Below are 18,275 nucleotides of genomic sequence, written 5' to 3'. Positions count from 1 at the left end.
TGACTCAAGCAGTGGGTCCCGCCTACTCCCTTCCTTGTGTTTTGTTGGTGAAGACTTTTGAGGTGATCACCATCATTCACGAATAAGTTAAAATTCAGCATTATGACTTCAAAAAGATTGATCCCTGTGTAGGCAAAGTAATAAAATACATGTTTCTTACTCATCATGGGGAGATGCTTGAATTACTCCATCACATCTGAGTTGATTATTGGAGATAAGAGGGAAATAGAGGGAGATGTCCAGTCACTTTGACCCATCAGTTCCATTCTAGATACATAATTTGCTTCTGGCATATAGGACTGGACTATTTCTTTTCTGTTCCAGAACCTAGAATGCTCTCTTTGCACCAGCAAGTTTGGAAGTAAAAGATACTCTCCATAATTCTTAGTCACATGGGTGAATTGCTAAACAGGAGAAATATACCGAACTGAAATGGAACATCAGATTTGTACATGATGGTTACTAAATTTGGGGCCTTTTCTCTTATTATCCATGTGAAGATTTACGACTGTTGAATATACATATTTTCTTTAGTGATTGACTCCATAAATCAGCTGGCATTTAGTCTTTAGCAATTTGTGCCCATTCAGCCATATACAGTGAAAAGCTTAGAACCTATCAGTCAGAAACCATTTCCCTTCTATTTGAAAAACTCAAGTGCTTTTATTTTGATAGGAAAATCTTGCTAGAACCAGAGGCAAGAAAGGGAGACACAGAAGACAAGTCAGAAGGTAAACAGGTTAGAGTTTCAAGTAGGCCCCTGAATCTTAAGTCCAAAAGATTTTTCGCTCAACAGACTGAATATTTGGCCATGAAACCCAAGACGTGAACCTCCATCAAAGAGACTTTGTGTGTCTATATTTGTGAGCTTTTTCATGTGAGGCCATCAAAAAGTTTATGCCTTGATATAAAGGAAAGAGATCTGAGGATACCCAAGGTTGCCAGCATCACCATTTTTCACTACCCTGTTATTTGCATTGAACGCAAAAAAAAATTCTGTTTGACCTGACGAGGTAGGAATTAGCACTAAAGATAAAAACACATTCATGAGGGTCCAAGAGCCATGGAATTTTCTTGACTTTGTTCTGTTAATATCAAACATACAAAACCAAAAATCTCCTCTTCCTTTTTCCTGACTTTTTCTTTTCCTGAGAGAATCCAAAGGGAAGAAGCTGTTGGAATCTAGATCAACCTAGATTTTATTTAGGGACTTCATAAACATTTGGGGTTTTGCTTAGGCTTATTACCTAGGCCAGGGCAGCTTGACTCAACTCTTGCTTGAACCAGGAGTTAGAAATCCCTTTTCTCTTCTGTTTTTCTGCTGCAGAAACTCTCAACAGTCCCAATGGGGGGGCTCCAGAAAGGGGTAAGCGAAGCCTTCAATCACAGTGGATTATTTTCTGATGAATATGTTCTCTTTTATTTTCTGCAGAAAGTGTCTTTATAATGCTTATCTTTATTTTGCATCCTTTTCCTTTTCTTTTCTCCTTTTCAATTGTTTGTGCCACCTGGGGAAAGTCCGCCTTTAGCCTCCTGGGTGCACTGTCAGCTGCTCACATTTGTGTTTTGAGTATTATTGTTTGTAATTGGATGTGGTGGTACCTGAGGGGAAGATGGCTCTAGAAGGTTCTGTTTGGTGGGAGGAGCCTGGAGATAATCCATTACCATAATAGTTGTTTTGGAATGCATCCGTGTTCTTGTGTTCTACTGTTTCCCCTCCCCACGAGCGTGAAGGTTATCTTCTTTGTTTCTTTCCGTTTTCTGCAGCTGCTTTGGCTCTGCACTTTTCCTGCTTTCCTGAAATCTTTTTCTCCTTACATACAGCTCTGTTCTTTTCTCATTCCATGAAGCCAGCAGTGACCTAAGTAGCGCTCCCTTTGAAGTCTCAGGAGATTTGCATTGAGCTGATGATGTGGGGCAAGGAGAGAATGTGGCCCCAATTGAACAACTTTTGTCCTGGAGGTTTTATGCCATGAAAGAAAAATCAAAGCAGGATTAATAATATTTTAAACCAAACCGCACTTAATTCTAAGTGTTTCGTTCTTTTCCTATGTGTACACCAAACCAATCACAGACTCAAAGTAAATGAATTGCACATTTTGCTGGAGTAATCTTTGGCAGAGGAGCTGCCAGTTACAGAGAATGCCAGGGGGTGTCTGAAATTGTCTCACTGCTATATTTCTGCTTAAAAATTGATCGGCATATATGCTAACTAAATCAACCTAGGCTTTGTCTGTTTTTTAGTTATTTCTTTATTGAGTACAGAGCACATTCTAGTTTTTCGTGAAGTTTGATATTTCTGTGTTGGACCTAGCCACATGAGGCTGTTTAAATTTAAAATAATCAAAACTAAGTAAAATAATACTTTAGTTTCTCAGTTTCCCTAGACACATTACAAGTGCTCAACAGCGCCATGTGACTAGTGGTTCCCACATTGGATAGCATAGGTACAGAACATTTCTATCATTGGACAACACTGCTAGATATCTCAAGTAGTAAAAAAAATTTTTATAAAATGCCATAAGCTTCTTATGCTTGTGAGATGTTGATTATCCCGTTGTGAGGAATGCTATTGAGTTTGTTTCGAGAATAGTAAAATGCTGTATATGATGACTTGGGGAGAATCAAAGTGCTTTAGAAAGGAGATTCCCTTTTAGTTGTTCAATGACATGAGATCCTGGAAAGAGTAAAACTGAACACAGCACTTGATGCAGTCCTCCCATACTGCTTCCAGTATGACACATCAAAGGGAGACAGAACTTTGGAGCTGAAACTGATTGTGTCCAAAAGCTTAATAAATTGAGTCTTATCTTTTGGCCAGACCATGAAAAGTTAATGGGAATGTTAGTCATCAGGGTAAAAAGCTGAGTAATGGCAACTAATTCTGTGCCCCTAAAGCCTGTCAGCTGTCAGTTGAGGGGTGAGGAGTCGGAGTGTGCTGGTAGAAACATGTGTACACAGTTTTAACACCTGCAGCCAGTTCTCCCAAAAGAAGTTGTGATGTCTGAGATTCCTTAGTGGCAATCATGTTTCTTAAGCCCTGCTCTTGGGCTTGAAGGTTTCATTCTGTCTTGAACTTACTCCTGTGTCATTAGATGAAAGCCTAGGACACAGTCAATATTTAAATTACTTTTTGATTGTCTTTACTTTCGGAGGGCTGACTTTCTGTAAATTTCTAGGCTGAGAGAGACAATCTGTTGTTATAGTGGCAAGTAGAGTACAGATATTTGTTCTAAATTCTACATAAAATCATCTTCTGCCAACGTGAATGTGACCACGTGGTCTAAAATAATTCTTCAAGTTACCTAAGAATGAAAGGATATCACTTTATTTTCTGAGATCAGCTAAGATGAGGCTTGGTCTTACATTTTGGTACTAGATTTTCTTGTCGCTATGAATTCTCAACTGTTTACCAAATAAGTTTTAGTGGTCCATATTCTAATTAGTGTGGACATATACACAAAACCATAGAAACTCTGTGTATAGGGAACTGGCTAGTACACACAATGGAAGATGGAGATCATGTTATTGATACTGTCTCTTGTGAGCCTGTGCCTTGTACAGATCCTCAGGCAGCACACGTTTGTTGATTATCTGAAAACAGGAACAGAGCATGACGGGATGTGAGAGAGCATCTAGTAAGCAGTCCGTCCTGCTTACCAGAGACATGAGAAAATAGAGAGGGAATTTGAGTGACTTGTCCAAGTTCCACAGCTAATTAGGGTCAGAGGCTGAAGCAAGACTCACCTCTCCTATCTCCCCTGTTCTAGGCCTTTCCATTCAGTCAAGCTGAATCTGCAAAGTTTTGAAAACTGTGCCATAGGTCACTGGATACCTAGCGAACACCTCTCAGGCCGGTGCTGGGCCAAGGTGATGTGTTAGAATCCTATTTGCCTTTCACTGGTATTATTTTGGTATAAGAATTCAACATAAGCCTCTCTGTGGTCATTTCTACTCTTCTGTGTGTAAATCTTCACCTCTGTGACTATTAACATAAAAAGGATGGATTAACTTCTGACTATAGGAAATAAATCATCCCAACTTTTGACAGTGGAGTTAGAAAAAAAAGAAAAGATTAATTGGTTTTATTTAGTGGCTTATTGTTTATTGTGATAGCTATTAAAAATAGATAACCAGAGGCTAATAAATGTTAATGGTTCCTTCACTATTAGAAAAATCAATTGTCAGTGGATATAGCATATATAAATATATTATTTTGTTTATAATCTTCAATAACGTTTAAGAAATTCACCCCTGAGAGAATGCTTTCTTGAGGAGCCCTTTAAGGTTAATGGTTACTACCAAGAACAGATTCAGCAGGATATTTTCATCTACATGTAATTTTAATGACTTTCAAAGCATTATTTTATAATTGTAATAAAATGCATGTGTAATTTGTCAAGATTGATAAACTCCTTACCAAGGACTCTTATATATTTCTTTGAAACTTGTTTGAGAGCAGTTAGATAGATTTCTAAATGTAAGTAATTAAAATGGTATAGTATTGAGTTATTGACCAATCCTAGACTATTAATCAAGCTAAAAAATTCTACAATCAGTGCTCAGTGTGCTGAAGCCTGGTAAAATAATAGTATTTGTGTTCAGTGAGGCAAATAGCCACAATTAAGCACTTCACTTGACAAATGAGAGGGTACACTTTATTTTGCACTTAATTGAATTGTTGTACATGCTCGGTCACCATTGTCTCCTAGCCCTGTATTTTGGTTTCTGGTCGTTGGATCTTATGCATTTGTTAAAGGTGGAGCAATTAAGTCTGCTTTCACCATTGGCTTTCTAAACACAGCCAGAAATGTCTGGGCCACAGACCAGGGCTTCATGAGCACTGTTAATATCCTTCATGACAGATTATTAATTTTCTTAACAAAAATTTTGATAAACAAATTAGAGCCCTGTCAAGGAATGATATGAAATAGCTTCGAATAGGGAAAACTCCCCAGGTTTTATATCACTCACCAGATTCTGCTTAAGTAAGCAGAAGAACTTCTGTAGAGAAGACAGAATTTTAATCTACTTTATGAAAACCAAAAATTGATTTACTTCTCATGAGCTGGAAAGAATGTTCTCTGATAATCTTGCTAATTATCAGGTATTTGTCACAACTTCCTTCCATTTGCTTTTGCATCACAGTCATCCTTCTGCAAGCATAGTGACATCCTGTCATTTCTGTGCTGCTATAAATCATTGCTCACTACCAGATTAAACTGAGGAGCTGAAGTTCAGGAAAAAGGCCCAATGGATGAATATTAGTAGGGGGAGGGAGTAAGTAGAAGTCAGGATTTCTTTTACAAAGGAACAAATCTGGGTGCACATCTGTGTTCGTCTAGGCAATATTATCAGATAACCCCAAGTTGGGGTTGTGCCATAGACAGACCCTGAGACAGTTTAGTATTTATTAAAACATGCATGCAACTTGCTGGCTTGCCTGCATGTTTACCTGGCACTTAGAATAAAGGTCCAAACACCCTAGAGTGACCTTGGCATCAAGAGCTTATTTCCTATGAGGACGATTTATCTTCAGTTTTCTGCACTGACAGAGATAATAACAACTACTTTCCTTGCCCCAGAGAATTATTGTAAAGATTAAACTAGATAATTGATTTTAAAGCACTTTGAAAAGTTAGAAGTGCTATGGAATTATGAGAGACAATTCCATATTTTCCCTTGTGACATTCTGCTTAATCAAATCTGTACTCGATCCTCCCAAAAGTACACTAGTATTTGTCTAGGGATGGGGAGAAAAACAAGAGAGTAGAGGTTCTTGAAATGGTGTGGTTGGTACTGGAAAGGAATATTTGTTTGGGAATGAATGCGTCTCAGCATCTCTGTGAATTTTGTTCCTATGGCAACAAGTAAAGTAATGGGAACCCAGCAGCCCAAGCTCTGTTTTAAAAACTGAGATAATGTCCCCAAAAAGTTTTGACCCTGCCTCATGGTGCTGACTTCCACTGACTCGCATAGAGAACAATGACCAGGCAGTCTCTTTATTTGTTTCAGACCTTACCAATGCGGTCACTGCTCCCAGTCTTTTTCCCAACCTTCAGAACTGAGGAACCACGTGGTCACTCACTCCAGTGACCGGCCTTTCAAGTGCGGCTACTGTGGTCGTGCCTTTGCCGGGGCCACCACCCTCAACAACCACATTCGAACCCACACTGGAGAAAAGCCCTTCAAGTAAGTAGCGCCAAGCCCTTCATCCCCGCTTTCTCTTCGCCTTTCCCGAGAACCGAGCGCAGCGCTGCCCGGCTCAGCCAGCTGGTGGAGAAGGCTATTCGGAAGGTCAGTGTCTGGGCTGCAAAGGGACCTACTTCCTACTTGTTTATTTGCTGTCATTGGGAAAATGAAATCAGGAAACCTGTACGCTGATCCTGGCTTGAGCTGTGTAACCTTGGACATGAGACAATCTTTCTGGGTCTGTTTTCTCATCAGTAAAATAAGGAAGTAGGAGTAAGTAATTTTAAGACTCTTTCTAGTTCCTGAGGATCTGTGCTTCTAGAACTTGAGCCAGAGTCACACAGAGTGGCATCTCATGTTCATCAGCAAGCCTCATGGCCATCAGCAAGGTAGTCACAATTTAGGACATCTGGATAATCATCTCTTGTGGAACTTGAACCTTTTAGGATTCTGGTGAACTATTTCCTCCTCTTTCCTATGTGTTAAAGAGGTTTGAATCTATTATAGCAGCCAAATTGCGGCTTGTCAGTGTGCCCTTTGGATCTCAGAATTACCATTTGGTGAAAAAAGAAAAACAAAACTAAATACAGGGCACATCCAAGTTCTTGGGGATTCAGGGAATGCGGAAAGAGGTGGAACTGAATTCCAAGGGCTTTGGCAAAAGTAAGGGCATCTGAGTGAGAGTGTGTTTCTAGATAGAGCACCGTCATGAAAACACTGGACATCTGAATCATGCGAAGTGGCCTGTTCATTCACTCAGCCATTCATCCATGTATATACATATTCATTCATTAAGCAAATATCTATTGAGCACCTACTTTTGTACTAGTCACCCTGCTAGGCACAGGAGATACAAAGGTGAATGAAACTCAGCCCCCGGTCTTTGAAGATCTCATAGTTTATGGGGCAGCCCAATTCATAAACAAATATTACAACATAGGGTGAAGAATGTAAACGTGAAAAATCATAAGACATATGTACAGTGTTTCAGGGTAGCATAGAAGAGGAGTAATTAGTGCTATCTAGGGGAGATGATGTTTAAGATGTGTCTTGAAGGATCAGTGGGAGTTTTCCAGACGTACAAAGGAAAAGAGGCTTTTCTGGCAGCCCAAACAGCATGTGGAAAGGTTGGGGCGTGTGACCCAGTAGGTGTGATGGATTGGCCATATCAGAGCCGTGTTTACTCTGTGTGTGTTGGGCTCTTTTCTGTTCCGCCCTCTCACATCTTTCTCCCTCTTTGCCACACTGCCTTTCCCTGATTAAGGAGGAGTATTAAAAAGGCATAGATGTACAGCATATTTACCTTCTGCAGGGCAAGATCAAACAAGACAGGAAATAATTCAGGCAGTTGGAGACGAGTCCCCTTAGTCAGTCTCAACCAAGGAGTCTTCTTCCCAGAGTCTCATTACCCCTAATTTTCCCTCCAGAGCTGCTGGTGTGGCACACTGTTGCCATGATGCTCAACCTGAGTCCAGGCTTGGCTTGGGGTCGCAAAGTCCTTCTGGTCTCATCCTGCTGGACTCGTCCTGCCCACCTCCACCTCAGTATCTGCCAGTAGAGGGAGGAGGTCATCACTCGCCTCCCTGCGATTTAGTTAGTTACCTTTATTCATTATTCCTAACTGTTTTCATAGCGGTTTAGATATTAATAACAAAAATAGTTTTAATTTTTGTCTTTGTACGTGGGAGCAGATTCCTCATTGCATGAAAGCATCCGGCTAAGGGGAAGGATGGGGTCTAAAATCAAGACTGCACTATCCCAGCCTAGCTGTGCCCTCCGGGGCTGCAGTAGTCCAAAGGGGCCCATTTTTTTCTAATCCACCGCAAGGGCCGGAGGGGTTGGCATAGTCCTAGAGTTCCCTATTGCAGGTGTTTGTGTCCTGCGCCAGTGGACTTTGTCATTGCCCTCAGGTCTAACCCTCAAGGGGTTCACAAAATTTGGCTTTACCACTGCTCTGGATGTGGAAGATGACAGTGGCACATTTTCTATGCCTTTGAGCAAGAGAGCTTTTCAAAAGCGGAGTTGCAGGAGGACTGATGATTCTCCTGGCTCCTGGACTACAGAGGGCAGCCAGACAGACACAGTGCCAGGAATCAGATTGATTTTTATCTTGTTGCTGTGTAAATAGATTTTAGAAATTAATTGAAGAGGTTTCAGGGTCAAAATGGGAAATAGATTTCTATTAATGTTAAGGTGTTACTTACGTGTAACCTTGTTGACTCCACTCAATTTTTTTTCTTTAGCATCCTGTTTTTGTCATGTTTCCAATAGAGCTGCCATTTTAACTTAATTTTAATTCATCAGATTTACATTTGAAGGGCTTTAGTAGTTGTATCTTTTTCCTCTCTGAAAGTATTTTTTGTGACCATAACCTAATTTCATCTGGAAAAAGAATATAAAGAAGCAACCAGAGTTGGTTGGATTAGATTCTATGTACATGTTTTAGTTCCTTCTACTTCTGCTTTTATTAGGATAGCCACATACTGTGGGTTTTTTTTTTAATACATCAAGTATATATTCCCAGGAGAGAACTGAGTGTACTCTTATTTTAAAAGTGCAAGATTTAAACGTCTTCTAGGAAATGGAAAGCTAAATCTTTCAGTGTATACAACCAGATCGTTCAGGATTGAACTATCCCAAGGGAGTTTTGGGAAGCTTCCAACCATAGCTCATGGATATCCATCCCACGGACATTTGTAAATATTATGAAGATATCCTTTTACAAGCTTGTAAAGCAAACATTCAGAAAAACTTTTGTTGCAGATTAGTCAATAAAATGGGTTTCGCCACAACAGTTAATTTTACTACTTCAACTAATGGCTATTGGCTTAAACAATGTTGCAAAGAAGGAAAAGAATCTTGTAAAGATGCACAACCCTAAATTGTACGCCTTGGGCAGGTTTGAATAAATGCCCCAAATGGCTCAGTCCCCAAATTGTCCCACCTGTCCAGGGGCCAGAAGGCCTTCACAGAATTCTCAGGGGCCAGCTGAGACTGTCTGCCATGTCAGGGGAAAGCCCTTTCCAACTGCTAAAATCTTCTGCTGAAACGTGGTTTTTGAAGGCAGATCAAGATTATTGCCATCCAAAGAAGGCTGGAGAAGATTTGGCATTAAGAGATCAGAGTTTCATTCCGGGCTTTGCCTCACAATCTGATTGGCTGAAATCCCACAGAAAGATTCCAGCCCCCAAAGTCTAAGTAGTTCATGGGCCTGTCAGCAGCTAACCTAGGAGTGGACTTAGAATTTCTAAGGTAAAGGGACCCATAGGAAAAACACGTATCAAAGGATCATTTTGAAGGTCTCGGCTTTCAGTTTATACTGTAAGGCTGGAAGTCGCGGAGAACAAGGAAGAAAAGCAAGACATCATTTCATTTAACAGCAATTACCAAGCACTTTATTAAAAAGAGGAAAGCAGGAAGGAAAGAAGGAAGGAAGGAAGGAAGCTGGCAGTCTAAAACTTACGCTTTGCAGTGAGGACTCCTTTCTGCTTCTCTATTACCAGACATAATCTCTCACGATTTCAGGGAGGCCACTTTGCCTGGGAGGATCCGTGGGAGCCGCTTGTTGCCTGTGAGCTGTGCAACTTTCCGTAGGAGAGGTTCTCTTCATCTTTGTTAGAAGTGAGGGAAAATACTCGTCACTACGTTTTTGCCTTAAGTAAAGACAGTTTGGCTCAGTCTTAAAAAAAAATTAATGGATATTTCAAAGAGCATCTAATGTTTTTAACAAGATCTCGGCAAAATCAAAGCAAATCAAAAGAACACATCAGTAAATATGCATTGAGCATATCATACGTATGAAACCCTGTGCTGTCTGGTTCAGGTCGAGAAGTATTTTGTGACAGGCCATAGACGCACAGACAGAAAGCTTCCTGCAGGTTTTCTGTGTAACAGAACTTGACATTGTTTGCACCTCTATCAGTTTCAGGTGGTAATTGTTAAGCTCCCTGTACCTATAATCCAGTCAACCATGACATTAAGTAATGAATGATCTTGAATCTAAAAGGAAATTAATTCTAATTAAGACACCAGGAATAGGAGAAAGTTGGGGACTTTATCTTTGCTGAAATATTTGGATGATTGTCCATTTCAGTGTTCCTGTGATGTTCTCTTCACAGCTGTGACGTCTGCACGATGAGGAGGACCCTGTGAGCGGGAGCATTTCTTTGCTCCCAGCTCATTACCCTCATCTTTCTTTCCTTCTTGTTCTGTTACACCACATGAAGCCCAGGCTTATAGGTACCCTTGCCCAGTCACTCAACTGGGATTATAGTTCAGGGTTAATTAAAAGCCAACCCTACTGAAGTCTTGCTCTGACCTGCCAGAACCTAGGTATTTGCCTTGAGTCTGTCCTTCTGGTGAGTTTCATTAAGCTATGAAGATAACTTTTGAAGGGGATTTTTCTAATATTACAGATGATAAACATAAAACTGAGGCCCTTCCCTTACTTTCAAAAAATATCTTTATATTTAGCTCTGTTTACTTCCTCAGTTATACGAATTGTGTTCTTATCATTCCCAACCCACACAGATATTATTTCTAGTAGCCCACTTTCCTCAAGAAGGGGGAATTCCTAGGAAAAGGATCTAAATTAAGGTAATTTTCTATTTATCTGCATGTGTTTTTCCTCACACTTGGTGAGCAGATGGCACTAGAGATGATTTTTCAGAGATGACCTCAGGTACCCTATAGATCAGACTTAGTAAATTTCCTGACTATTACAACAAATTGTTTCACGAGTGTAAATATCCATGAGGCATTAAGGCAAATACTTGAGAAAAATGTAACTCCCCTCTTAATGTCTCTGTCTAATCTGGATATTTAAATATTACACATTACATGCACTTTTGTGTTATATGAAGCACCAAACATCCCACTTATGAGCTCCTTATATTCTAATAAACAAGATTAGAAGTGCAAAAGCTTGAGCCAGGTAAATAGTCAGTCCTCCTAATTGTTCAAACTATTCTCTCTTTGAAATTGATTCTGGAGCTTCAAAATTTAAAAAAAGGAATATAATAACTTGAAAGTTCGTCAAGCAGTGAAAGGTAGTATATTTTGACACGCTGATCCAGTAACTAATCAGTTTTCTAATAAACAATCAGCAATTCGCTAACATGTCATCGGCACTTCAGGAGCTCTGGAGAGGGGATGAGCTGCCCGTGGACGTTAATGAATACACCAAAAATCATTAGCTGATCAATACTTCTGAGTTATTTTCATTGAGCTGATAGGTCTGATACATTAAAGCTGACGTTATACATTTGTCAAGATCACAGTGCAGTTTTTAACAGTGGAACAGGCTGCTAAAAATATTCCCTGAAAGACAACCAAAGAAACACAACTTCTTCACCCTGACACACTAGCTGGCGCAGGAGCCCTGGAAAACCCCAGTGTGACAGTCAAGCTCTAGTCTCCCAGCGCTCAGAAATATGCCAGAATCCCCAAAGGAGGTGGACGTGTTCTATTTTTATGGTAATTATTTCTGTATCTAGGCACTTTGTATAATTTGCAAAACAGGAGAACGAGAGGACTGGCCACCAGATAACGGGGCACGTAACATCTGATGGACACTTCGGACTTTCTCATGCTGGCTTTGCCACAGCCCCAACAGTGCAGGGGCCCCAGAACCAAGGGTTGCACTATTTAAAAGAGGGACAGTTGTCTGCAGCTCTCCTGAATATCTTTTCCTTCAAAGGTTTGAGGAGAGGACATTAAGGGGATGGCTGAGGTGGCCGCTGTGCCCTAAAGGGTGCTCGGCCAGTGGTATAGGCAGCCCAGAAGAGCAGGGTACTCACTGTCTATGCCCAGCTTGCTGCCACAGCTCATCTGTGTGTGTGTGTGTGTGTGTGTACACATCAGACAACCAGCCAGGAACAACCACTGCCGAACATCTAAAGGTGTGTGTGGTTTTTATAGACTGAGAACCCATCGAGCTAGGAAGTGTACATTGTGTGGGAGATGGGTCAGGCCCAGGGACTCTAGATTATAAATTTGTTTTTTAAGTTAAGGAGAGGAGATATTCTTGAAGTGTGAAACCCGTTTTCTCCTCGTCAGACACACTGGCCCTTAATTATGGTCCCACAAGTACATTCTTTCTACTGTGTTTCTGGAGAAGTAAACTTCTTGGACCACACAAACATTGGTTGATTTGGGGTTTTTCTGAGCCCCCTACCCCACCACAAATGCTGTTTTAGCCGTAAGTTTGACTGGGCTGGGATACCCTAACTAGCTTTTGCACCAAAACAACCACCCACCCCCACCCCTATAGTCACTGCAAACTAACGTATTGCTTCCTCTAGTTTCCAAATTCAGAGTTGATAGCGCTTTGGCTGCTGTGCTGAGGGGAGTAGAATTCTCGATTTTAAATTAGCAGCAGGTGAAATTCTATTTGTCATCAATTTCTCTTTGGGGTTACGGAGCCGAAAACTGCAGACAAGCGGCTGCTTTGATGGCTCACTCCTGAAAGTCTCTTTTTGTTCTTTATCTATTTGAACTGACAGTGATCAGAGCTGCAGCAGGACAGGGTCCTCTGGAGAAATCACCTTCCCCCTGCCTATTGACAGATCCCTCTGTTCTGCCTCAGACGGGCTTTGTCCCATCACAGGCCTCCAGGCCTTGGAAGGAGCCACCAATTAAACCTCTTGAGCCGGTAAAATCTGAAGCCACTTTGGAGTGTCTGTTCTGATTAGGCAGGATGAGAGGAAGCCCATCACCCTGCAGGCCCCGCTCCCTGGTCTCAATTTTCTCTCTTGCCTCCACCAGGTGCGAGAGGTGTGAGAGGAGCTTCACGCAGGCCACCCAGCTGAGCCGACACCAGCGGATGCCCAATGAGTGCAAGCCAATAACCGAGAGCCCAGAATCAATCGAAGTGGATTAACTGATTGACTGGTTGGAATTAAACTGCAAGGAAAGTCATGATTAAATGTCACGGACACTTAAGCAAAACCAAAGATTTCCTCTGAGCAACTTTCAATCAGTCCCAGAAAACCAAAAGCAGTAATAAAATAAGTAAGATGTTAAGAGATATTGATCCTGGCATGGAAGTCAGACCAGGAAAGAGATTATTTATTTATGACTAGGGATGAGACTTATTTCAGTGGACAACTAACCTGGGATGGCTAACGTTTCCAGTCCCACCATGTATTTGCTTTGTTTCTAAAAAGCTTTTTTAAACTGTTATTTAATACCAAAGGGAGGAATCGTATGGGTTCTTCTGCCCACAGTTGTGACTAAGAATGCACAGGGACCTGTTTCTCGTTGCACCTTTTTTTAGTAGCATGATTCAAGGGGACCCACTGTACAGTCCTTCTTCCTGCCATTTCGGTGTGGCCTGGCCTGGCCTGATGCTGGCTGCCCCAGCGGGGACCACGGAAGCAGAAGCGAGAACCTTCGCTAAGTCAGTGCCATCTTCAGCCTCACGGGCATTCCATTTCTGTGTTTTCCACGCTCACTTCTCATGCACTTTTCACGTGGCTCCTTCTTTCCGGCAGCCCGATCTTGAGGCAGAACAGCCTGGAAGAGGAAGAAGATAGTTTAAATTTCAAAATTCAAGGGAAAAATACTTTGTCCTGTCAGGATTTCAAAAACATGTAAAACGTAACGGAGCTTCATAATACAGTATATTGTTCCCAAGTGGCTAGTTGAGAAAATTTTGTTTTCAATAACATTTTAGCTTAAAAAAAGAAAAACAAAAATAAAGTTCTTCGGTATGAGGCTGACCATAAGGTATTAGGCTTCAAGTAATTTTTTGGTGTGTCTGTGAAAGTGTTGAATATGTGAGCAAAAATAGTGCCAGCCCCATTCAAGGTCCTTTTAGGCAGTTTCATCTTCCTTCCTCATGCAGCGGAAGCCTGGGAGGCCCCTTTACTCACTCCTGAATGTGGGGGGAGCCTTTCTGCAAAAATAGGTGAAAATAGCCCAGACAAGGAAACATTGAGAGGAGGAGCCACAGAGAGGACTGCCGTTAGAACAGGCTGCCCAGAAACAGCTCATTTTATCGGTAGGAATTACCTTTTCATCTCCTCTGGCCCTTGATAGTGTTCTTCTCTCAACATTAATCATCGAAAGAGAAAGAATTCTATACACAATTTCACTGTTCTTTGACCAAGTGCAAGGAAAGTGAGCGTAACTTCAGGAGCCTTTTGGTAACTCAACAGTGGTGCTCAATAAAATTGGGTCACGTTTCATGAAATGAGCCAACATCAGGAAGAGCTATCGGCTCCTGGACTCTCGTCTGTTAGCTCCCAGCAGCAGCTCAGAGACAAGCCTACCTGACGCCCAGCGTAGTTAAACTCCACAGTTTTATCTAGAGTGCTCCACAGCAGCAATCTCTGTTTGAATTTCTTGGATTTCCTGATAGCAGGACACAGTCCTTTAAGGAACTCCTTGTCTTTTAGCAACCCCCCCCCCCCATTGTCTTTCCTTAACAAAAATATGAGACATGTAAATGAACTGGCTATGAAAGGCAAAGATACTACATGATTCAGTTTAATCTGTCATCACGTATTCGGTTCTCAGAAAATCTTCCTTCTCTTTTAATTTTCTTCCCTATCCCTTAGCACCCAACTTCCCAGGGCCTCACTAATTGTGTTTGTAATTTATTTATATCTGTATATGTCAAAATAATCTCTAAGATTATGGGCCCCAAAGAGGAACCTGGATAATTCTGACCTCCATTGCCCAATCTCAAGTCACTCACCTTGAATTTCCCCCGGGTTCTTGTTGGCTCCTTGTCACAGAAGTAGTAAGCAATCTGTGCTGCTATGTAACTGTTGCTGATTGAAAATATTTTCTCTGGTAGATAGGAATGTATTCTGATTTTATATATTCCTTGCCCTCAGTGATGAAGACATTCACCAAAAATGTGTGCCATTGGAAGGGTGGAAGGAGCATGTAGCCATACTAACCCGAAACCTGCAAGAAAATGACAGATTGGCTACACAGACGAGCAAGCTGTTTCATTTATTAAGGTTGAAACATTTGGTTGTACTTTTTGAAAATTATAATAAGGGACTCACCTGTATGTTTCTAATACTTTTTTCAGTGAGAAAAATCTGTTCTGCCGTTTGTTTCCTTTCACAATTGAACACAGTGCACCCCATTCAGTTCTCGTGAGCTCCACATGCTAGAATGAGAAGCCTTCACTCTACCTTGATATCTGGTATGGGAAGAGTTTCCATAATAATAATCTCTTCCTCTCTAATGGTTTTGCCAGCTGATCCCAAAGTCCTACTTAATGTGGCAGTAACTTCTATACCAAAAGATTCTTCAAGCCTTCTGCTCCATTTAAGTCTGTTTTCCACTTTTATTAGTAAGGGAGATTTTGGAATGTATTTTCCACTAAATTTGGCCAGAAAATATTTTCTACCTAACAAATAGAAAATTGGGAACATTCACAGTTTTTGCATTACTGAGCCATTGCCAGCTTCCAGCAGACCAGCCCAGGCCGTCTGTTCATGAGATGGGCCTACACTTGCAGATTGGCTTGGAGACTGAAGCACATACTGAGATTACTTGGGTCCCAAATGTTTTTAATTGGAGTATGTGCTGGGGAGAGGTTTCTCCTTAAAACCTCTCAACAACTGCTTTCGCCTTTTCTATTTAAAATTGACAGATAGTCACTTGGGACACTGCAAATGGGTGGTAGAAACTGCAGTCACAAAGATTTGCCAGTCTCCCTTATTAGCAGCTTCCTAATTAATCACGGTGCAAAGAGAATAGCTCTGACTTATTGAGGAAAGGGGAGGCTATCAGAGCTGAGTAGTGTTTCGCTCCTGAAGCCATCCCTCTTTGCCCTTTTCCTTCAATGGGGACAGATTTTTTATTTTCCAGATTAGATTTAGCATCCTAGCACATGCTTGTTTGTCTCGCTAAGAGTCTAAGCCAAAGGATAGTGCAAGGTGGGGCTGCAGACATCACATTTCTAGAAAAATCTCAGTAACCTTAGGCAAAGCAGAACATTTTCCCTAAGCAATGTGCATGAATTTTTAAGCTTTTCATTTTGGTTCTCTTTATCTTTAAAAATGACTTTTTTAGGGGGGATATGCTTTTATACAGTTATTGTATGATAATTAAAGCTGTAAAACTAAATCTTGTATAATTGATATAATTTGATTCAATTAGTAAATATTTATTGAATGTCCATTCAAGTGTAGTCTTATGGAGGAAACTGTGTATAACAGAAAAAGATTATGATACACTCTGTCCTCAGCGGGCTTACAATTTATTGTACCTTGGAAAAACTTCATTCTAGTCCAGATGTATGAAGATTTACCAATATTTACCAAATCATCAAATTTTTTCATCAGTTGATTGGTTCATTGTTTCATCCATTTATTCAACAAATATTTATTGAAGTTTTGTTTTGTATAAAGAGCCCATTTTAGATGTTTGCCATAAGCAGCTTTATTTAAGTGACTATTGGTAAGAAAATAATATTCCTGTAAGTGACTGACTGATAGCATGGGTATTTTAGTCCTTTGGACTGTTGTCTCAGTGAACTTACAGAGATTACTGCAACTGGGAGAATCAGAAAGATGTAAACTCAGCTGGGGACCAGAAGGTAACAAATTTCAAAACAAATTAAGATACACAACTTGATTATCTTTGGTTGACTCACTGGGCTGTTGGTTCTTAGCAACAATATAGAGATACTAGGATTAGGGCCAGAGTCTTGGAGTTTTTATGACCCTATTCCAGTGATAAGGCAACAAATGGAGAGAGGGCTGGAGTTGCTCAGGGAAGGAACTCTGCAGACCCTGCATGGGTCTGAAGGGCCTCATTAGTGACAAGCCTTGACAATGCAGCCCCTGTCCCCATTGTGTGGCTGTGGTGCTCTCAGAGTTGAGGGTCTCCTAAATGGCACTCAGAAGCTTCAGAGAACGCTGTCAGAGTAGATATCCACCACTGGTTTAAAAATAGCAGTTGTTTGGTTAAGTTTGTTTTTGAACCTCGCTATCAAGCTCTTTATGCACTAAAACAGGAGGATCTTCTTCTTCAGTGGCACCACCTCCAAGGCCCCAGATCTCTGGTACATCATTGCAAAGCTAATTGCTAGTAATTGGTTATAAGAGTTATTCATGTAAGAAACCAATATTTAATTGCTTTTCATAGCAGAAGTAGCATCATTACTGTATTTGTTTTGCACTAAATTAAAAAATCAAATGCAGGTATCTGTTGAGTTGTTTAAAATGGGAAACATGGCACATCTCACAAGTAAGGCATTTCCAGAACAGCATGGGGTCAGTGGGTCACCCTGAGTAGGCCCAGCAGCCTTGTGTTTAGGGGCAAATCTGTCATTCTCATATTAAGACTACATATGCCTGTAGAAACCAGGCCAGCAATAACAAATAAACTCAATAAAACACGTTTTCAAAAAAGTTAGTATCTATTTTCCTTCCTTGATGTGAATTTAATCTTATTTCCCATAGCCTTTACCAATTGCTGACACCAAATCCTGAAAGATATTAAGAGATATGCTTCTTTCAGTGATAACAGTAGGTTCCAGAAATGTCATTCATTTGTCAAGATCCTTTCAAGGTGAAGAGGTTTGGAGACATTTTACGAAGTGACTAGATGTTTGGGTACTTATCCTCCCAAGAGTTTGAGGTTTTCCCGTCACTAACACTTATCTGAACAACCACAAAATAACAACAGAGAGTCCCAGGAAGAGCCACATATTTCAAGCCTTCTCAAGATTAAATTCTGCAAACCCAGGATCAGCTGTCAGGTACAACTGACCAGAGAGAGCCGGACTGAACAGAATATTGCTTTATCTGTGGAAGCCTTGCTACTGATGTTTAACTTGTAATCCGTGGTTGTGTTTAACATTTAAGATATTTAGTTAGTGTTTCTTTGAAGTAACAGATGTCAGATGTTTCATCAGGTCAATATGAAAAATGATGAAAAACAAAATTGGTGAGAAAACAGGGCAAAGACGTAAAACTATTGAATTGTCTTCCCTACATATTGAGATGCTACCATTGTACTTAGAATTAGAAAAGAAATTTGTTGAGTAAATTTTGACAGAAAAATAAAGTCTGAGCTTATTCCCTCATATGTTGAGGGATGATGATAATGAT

General features: G+C 40.7%; 1 protein-coding gene across 1 annotated transcript in view; it reads left to right on the top strand.

Moving 5' to 3' along the window:
• PRDM6 (PR/SET domain 6) overlaps positions 1 to 17,431 on the top strand; it is a 100,855-nt gene extending 83,424 nt beyond the window's left edge. Inside the window, exons 7-8 of the mRNA XM_046665361.1 lie at positions 6,016 to 6,192; positions 12,958 to 17,431. Of these exons, the coding sequence (XP_046521317.1) occupies positions 6,016 to 6,192; positions 12,958 to 13,072 (292 nt within the window). The 3' untranslated portion in view covers positions 13,073 to 17,431. The remainder of the gene's footprint in view (positions 1 to 6,015; positions 6,193 to 12,957) is intronic.
• The last annotated feature ends 844 nt before the right edge of the window (positions 17,432 to 18,275 follow it).

Source organism: Equus quagga, chromosome 7, assembly GCF_021613505.1.
Source record: "Equus quagga isolate Etosha38 chromosome 7, UCLA_HA_Equagga_1.0, whole genome shotgun sequence".
NCBI classification, from domain to species: Eukaryota; Metazoa; Chordata; class Mammalia; order Perissodactyla; family Equidae; genus Equus; species Equus quagga.
The sequence above is the reverse complement of the archived record's forward strand: the minus strand, read 5'-3'. Positions and strand labels throughout refer to the sequence as shown.